A 5938-nucleotide genomic window follows, 5' to 3' on the forward strand; every position below is an offset into this window, starting at 1 on the left:
AGTATATTTTGTGGCTTCGTGTACTGCATGTCTCATGAAGCATTACTATACAGATTCGTTCTGAAGTTTTATGCACATAATAATAGCATTTGCTTATATATCCTGATTTTTTAGTAAGTATTTATATATACTAGAAACGTTTCTATTGCAAAATCTGCTTCTTTGTATACTAAAGAATAAGAAACGTTTGTGAATAATAATTAGTCTAACCGTACTTTGCTTTAAAACAGGTGTCAAGTGACAGTTCTTGGTGCATCTTTTCCGTTTTTAGTTTGCTTCGTTAATAAAATATTGAAGCTTTATACTTGAAACGCCTTAATCCATTAAATCTTCTACATATAACTTTTCTATATAATAATTACGGATGTATACACCAATTATTAGCATCCCGAATGTTATAAAAAAATGGCGATTTTGTATAAACATTTTGGTTTTTTACTAAATTTTGTATACCTCTGCAATATTCTGTCATTTTTTTGTTACTGTAATATCTTTGATTTCCTTTGCCAACACATATTTCATTAGAATTTTCTTTAACATGTAATCTTTTGTTTAAATGTTTATTAGTTTTATACTATATATCAGACTACATAATTTCATGTTTTATGTTTTATGTATGACCATATAATTTTGATATGACTTCCTTTAATTAAATTTTTATGTACAGTTGTTGAATCCACTGGAATGGAGCGAAGTATTCATGAAATGTTGAAAGATGCACCGCCTATAAGTGAAAATGATAATGCTGTTCATAGTGGGACACCCCCTCCTCATGTACCAAACAATTGTACTAACGACACTCAAGCTAGACCTGCCACAATCAATTTAACATTGGGTAGCCCTACATCACAAATGTGTAAGTAAAATAAATCAACTGTTACGCAATGAACATTATCATATCAAATGTTTGTAACAATGAAACAGAGTTTTCTGTATCTTGTAATAGCTGTGATAGTATCTCCAAATACTCCTATTCAAAATGGTGATACTCAAACAATGCGTACTGCTCAAAGTAAGATTGAAAGCATTAAAAATTGGAGTATTTCTACATATAAATGTACTAGACAGCTAATGTATGAGAAACTTGGGAAAACATCTCGTACAGTAGATTCAGGTGAGTTATCTGTAATATAATTTGATTAATTATATAATCATTTTACTCCAATGTAACTTATTCTTCATCCTTAGAGCTTGAAACACAAATTGAATTATTAAGAGATACCCAAAGAAAGTACTGTAATGTGTTGCGATTGTCCAGAGCATTAGCTTCTCATTTTCATCATGTTGTACAAACACAACATGCTCTCGGTGAAGCATTTTCTGAGTTAGCACAGAAATCCCCAGAGTTACAAGAAGAATTTCTGTACAATTCCGAAACTCAAAGGAATTTAACTAAAAATGGCGAAACATTACTAGGGGCCTTAAACTTTTTCGTTTCATCTGTAAACACGCTTTGTCATAAAACTATTGAAGACACTTTGCTAACGGTTCGACAATATGAAACAGCAAGGTAACATTTTACTTTATGATAGATCAATATCAATTTTAAATATATGTTTCAGTATTTCTAAAATATTAATTTCTTTTACAGAATAGAGTATGATGCCTACAGGACAGACCTTGAAGTATTAGCTCAAGCTACAAAATCTGATAGTAGTAATGCAGCAAGATTAGAAGAAGCACAGTCTAATTATGAAGAACATAAACAAAACTTTGAGAAGCTACGATCGGATGTTTCGATTAAACTTAAATTCTTAGACGAAAACAGGGTACATATTTATTCGACTATTTGACTTTTCCGTGAATTTCTTTTATAGTAATTTCAATCAATTATTATTGCAGATCAAAGTAATGCACAAACAATTATTGTTGTTCCACAATGCAGTGTCTGCTTATTTCTCTGGAAATCAAACTGCATTAGAAGCAACGCTGAAGCAATTTAACATAAAAGTTAAATCACCGAACTCGTCTTTACCATCATGGCTCGAGCAGTAGTTACACTAGAGTGAATAGATGCGAATATTTTGGAGAATATGAAAACAGATGCATTCGTCCATACAAACGTTTCCTCGAACAACGGAAAAAATGACAAGGTAGAACATCATTTGGATTCTTAAAAATGTGTTAGGAGACGTTGCTGTCGAGATATCTGTCGATATAAGTGGTTTCTGGAACGAGAGTACATTATAACGTAAAATCAGACTGAATTTTTTTCGTATTATGTTTTAAGTATTGGCCAGTATCATAGATATATGGCACTATAAATTAGTAAAATTCAATGATATAATTAGCACTTACGTGAAACATTTAATGGCAATTAAGAATATGTCTGTTGAAGGATTTGGTACTGTTAATTCAATAGCAATGCTTCTAAAATTATAAAGGCAATAGATATTTAATTTTTATACCAACTACCTTTTTCGGGAAGTTGCAGTGTAAATATTTAACAAATGATAAACTAAATTTTGAATTTTACAATATCTATGAGACAGTATTAATTGGTTGTTTATATTACATTTTGCACTAAAACAATAGGCATATTGTCTTTGCTAATAGGAGAGTTCATTATAATGAAATGTGAACATCCACGAATTATCTGTTTCATTCGACTTATTATTCTAGTTTAATTATATTCTTCCAAAATACAAACTTTGGTACTTATATACATTAACATATCCAAATTGAAAAAGAATCAATATTACAAAAATTTCAATACTTCCGCGATTAAACTTTTAAGTATTTACACGTATAGATGCTGTGTTTAAGTATCAACATTAGCACCATCTTCTTATTTGTGCTAATTTTTATATTAAAATTGTGTGGTTTTAATCAATTAAGAACAGTAAGATCTGGAATTTCATATTTACTGCGATCGTACTTTTAAATTATTTTATATGCTTTCCACGTGTTCTCTTTTAATATGTATAACTTTGTTCGCATTGGCATCAACATAATATAGTTACTATAATTTATTTTTATATTTCTTTTTAAGAAAGAGATTTATTAACGTATTCGTATATTTTAAATAACTTATTGCAATAATAAAAATGCGTATACGTATGCAAAACAATTACGTCAGTAACAGTAATCATATTATTACACAATGTAATAAATGACACGTGATTATGTTTTTTTTCCTTAATACTACCGAGTATTTCAATAATGTGTATGATACGTCTACATAATATGTTTGTCGATGCAACATTGTCCGTTCAATCGATACAATTATTTTCTATTGAAAATATTTGTATTTACTAAAAAAAAGTATATAAATGTTGAAAAGTTTAACGAACTAGTCATATCATTTAAGTGAATGAATATAAATGAAATGAATTCAAAATTATGATTTACATCATATTTTACATATGTTAAAATTATATATGATTATATCTTTTATTTGTAATCAGTAGTGTATTGAATCTGTACTAAAATATTACAAATCTTTACGCTTCATACATAGGACGTTTCTAGGATAGGTGAAATGAATGTATGTATAATACATTATCGCCATTGTTTGTTGCTTACACTCATAGTTTACATTAGCACCAATAGTAAATTAAGTTATATAATAGAATCTAATCTAGTAATATTATATCATCCAATACGTTTTATCGTAATTTTGTAATAAATTCCTTCCAACGTGATCAAATTGTACATTTTTAAGGCATATAAAAGAATGTATGTAAATGGATCGTATATGCAAAATGTGTGAAATTTGCACTACAGTCAAAATTTGTAGAGTCTCGCGTGTGTGAGACTCTATTTATCTCTGGAACGATAGAATTTACAAAAATAATTCGTATACTAAACGGTCTAGGAAGGTCGATCGATATTTGTTAAATATTTTACTACGACCATGCAAAAAATACATTCCATTATGCAGAAAATTTTTGTTAAAATATAGTTAAGTCATTTCAACTTACTGTAATAAAATGCAGCTAGAGAGTCTTATATTTATTAATTACTATTAAGAGTGAAAAGCAACAATGAATGACTTGCATCACTAAGGAATGCAATTTCAGTATCTTTTTATTTATAAAACGTATTGTAGTTAATATATTATGTTCCTAATCATAATGTTATTGTGTGTATATTATGTGTATACAAACTCATAATAAATGAATGCTTATATATTTTTCTTTGTACAGAGCTTTAATTGCTGTTTAATAATGTATACCCGAATATTTAATTCTCAACTTAAAATTAATAGGATTGTAAAAAACAATGATTTATAATTTACTAGGTATTAGTAGACAATGAATAACAATCTATTTCTCAATGTATTCAAGGTATAAGACTGATATATCAATTACAAATGGCAGTAGTCAACATTAAAAGAACATTCTTCATACTATTTCAAATCTATGATGAGCTATTGTTATCCTGAAAACTAGATTCTTGAACCTATTATTTTAAAAATATCTTCTATATTATAAATAATGCAAATAAATTCATTTATATAAAATTAACTACTTATTATCTTTAAGATTCTTGTGATTGCAGTGATTCTTGTTTTTGCATTTGTTCTTCTAAAGCTGTTCGAGTTACTTCATTTTCTTCTATCCTCTTCTGCACAATAACAGACTGTACTTCTACAAACACTTCCATCATTTTATGGTTCCCATGGACATGTTTTTCTACACATTTTTTGACACACTGATCCTGTAAATTAATCAATTTCAACGTATACATATTATAATGATAATGCATCGTCGGTAACTCATCTAAAAACATACCTCCGCTGCAGAAATATCTCTAGATATAAATGTGTTCATACATCGTTTGAAACAGCTCTCAGAAATTTGATTATAAAGAAGTAGAAAATCCTTGAACTACAAAACAATGTTCAACATAAAATTGTTTTTTAACCAACATTTATAACAACGTGAAAAGAGGTTAGAAATGAATACTTAATTATTCAATAAAAAATATCAATAGTATGTACATTTCTCATCTGCTGAACATCCATATTAAATTTACTATCTCCAAATCAAATGACACTTTCGAAATATTCTAACATTTAAGATTTCTATTTATGTTAGGTTATATTACGCCAGCGATATTCTTCAAATTTCCAGCGATACAATTCCGTACTATCGACTAACTTCGATATATCGAGTTCAACGATATCGAAGATAGTTAGACCAATTCAGTTCATATCGTTGAAACTTCAATTAGGGCAAGTAACAATTAAATTGAAACTCTCTTTGACCGAAACAACTGTTTTAGTATTAAAATTAAGACTACAAGTAACCTTAACATTGGAAGCAAGTTCTTTACAAATTTAGAAATTCAGTAGCGATTGATTTCTACCGTTACTAATATTAATCTTCTAAGGTCAATATTTTGTGCGCTGTATACTTAAATATTTCATGAAATACTGGTTTTTGATAATACTTTTATATGTAAAATATTTTACATCGTAAATTAATTATTCCATACATCGTCTATTATATATTATACAATATAACATACCGCTAAAAAGCTAATGTTTATGTTTAAACTGTTTGCGATATGCAACAATAGATTCGCTACTCTCGTTTAGTCTAGCTAACGAGTAACTGCAAATAGGTAATAACTAAGACAATTATACTATGGCCAATAGATCGCAAGGCTCAATGATTATAGTCTCTTTGAATTGTATAACATCTTGGCAAAAAATATTCGATTATCTTTGAAAACGCAATAACTTTTTTCAAATTGGACTGAATCATTTGAATACTTTTTAAATGTCAAAGGGACTGAAAGTGATAGAATATTTTTGCCATTTTGTAATCTGTAAAATTTGAATTAATGCGCGCGTAAGAAGAGCGCGTTTTCATCGGGTTGCTCCGGAGGCGTTCGGGCGCGGCCGGGGGAGGTGGGCAGCGATTGGTCGCGGGCTGCGAGTCAGCGAAACGTGAATCAGCCAGAGTCAGTCGGCGTTGACGGCGACGAG

General features: G+C 29.3%; 2 protein-coding genes across 4 annotated transcripts; one reads left to right on the forward strand and one right to left on the reverse strand.

Moving 5' to 3' along the window:
- The first annotated feature begins 22 nt into the window (after positions 1–22).
- Arfip (ADP ribosylation factor interacting protein arfaptin) lies at positions 23–4145 on the forward strand. Of its 2 annotated transcripts, none has more exons than XM_078189048.1 (6): positions 23–113; positions 668–856; positions 947–1114; positions 1189–1510; positions 1592–1769; positions 1843–4145. In XM_078189048.1, the coding sequence occupies exons 2-6, from the start codon at positions 685–687 to the stop codon at positions 1993–1995; spliced, it is 993 nt and encodes a 330-aa protein (XP_078045174.1). In that variant the 5' UTR covers positions 23–113; positions 668–684; the 3' UTR covers positions 1996–4145. The 2 variants fall into 2 exon arrangements, with proteins under 2 accessions (XP_078045174.1, XP_078045175.1); XM_078189049.1 differs by lacking the exon at positions 23–113 and adding an exon at positions 222–230.
- LOC144474321 (mitochondrial import inner membrane translocase subunit Tim10B) lies at positions 4093–5086 on the reverse strand. 2 transcript variants are annotated; one of them, XM_078189051.1, is made up of 4 exons: positions 4946–5086; positions 4737–4832; positions 4474–4662; positions 4093–4404 (listed from the first exon to the last, which is right to left on the reverse strand). In XM_078189051.1, the coding sequence occupies exons 1-3, from the start codon at positions 4967–4969 to the stop codon at positions 4483–4485; spliced, it is 300 nt and encodes a 99-aa protein (XP_078045177.1). In that variant the 5' UTR covers positions 4970–5086; the 3' UTR covers positions 4093–4404; positions 4474–4482. The 2 variants fall into 2 exon arrangements, with proteins under 2 accessions (XP_078045177.1, XP_078045176.1); XM_078189050.1 differs by having other exon boundaries at positions 4093–4662.
- Positions 5087–5938: the final 852 nt, after the last annotated feature.

The sequence above is a fragment of the Augochlora pura genome, chromosome 8 (assembly GCF_028453695.1).
Source record: "Augochlora pura isolate Apur16 chromosome 8, APUR_v2.2.1, whole genome shotgun sequence".
Taxonomy (NCBI): Eukaryota; Metazoa; Arthropoda; class Insecta; order Hymenoptera; family Halictidae; genus Augochlora; species Augochlora pura.

Bases quoted from the DNA above. Each gene is read 5' to 3' on its own strand.
- LOC144474321 (XM_078189051.1), bottom strand. From the start codon at position 4,969: ATGGATGTTCAGCAGATGAGAAAT. The intron at 4,833-4,945 runs GTACATACTATT...ATTGTTTTGTAG, and splicing joins ATGTTCAGCAGATGAGAAAT to TTCAAGGATTTTCTACTTCT. The intron at 4,663-4,736 runs GTATGTTTTTAG...ATTAATTTACAG, and splicing joins GAGATATTTCTGCAGCGGAG to GATCAGTGTGTCAAAAAATG.
- Arfip (XM_078189048.1), top strand. From the start codon at position 685: ATGGAGCGAAGTATTCATGAAATGTTGAAAGATGCACCGCCTATAAGT. The intron at 857-946 runs GTAAGTAAAATA...ATCTTGTAATAG, and splicing joins TAGCCCTACATCACAAATGT to CTGTGATAGTATCTCCAAAT. The intron at 1,511-1,591 runs GTAACATTTTAC...TTTCTTTTACAG, and splicing joins CGACAATATGAAACAGCAAG to AATAGAGTATGATGCCTACA.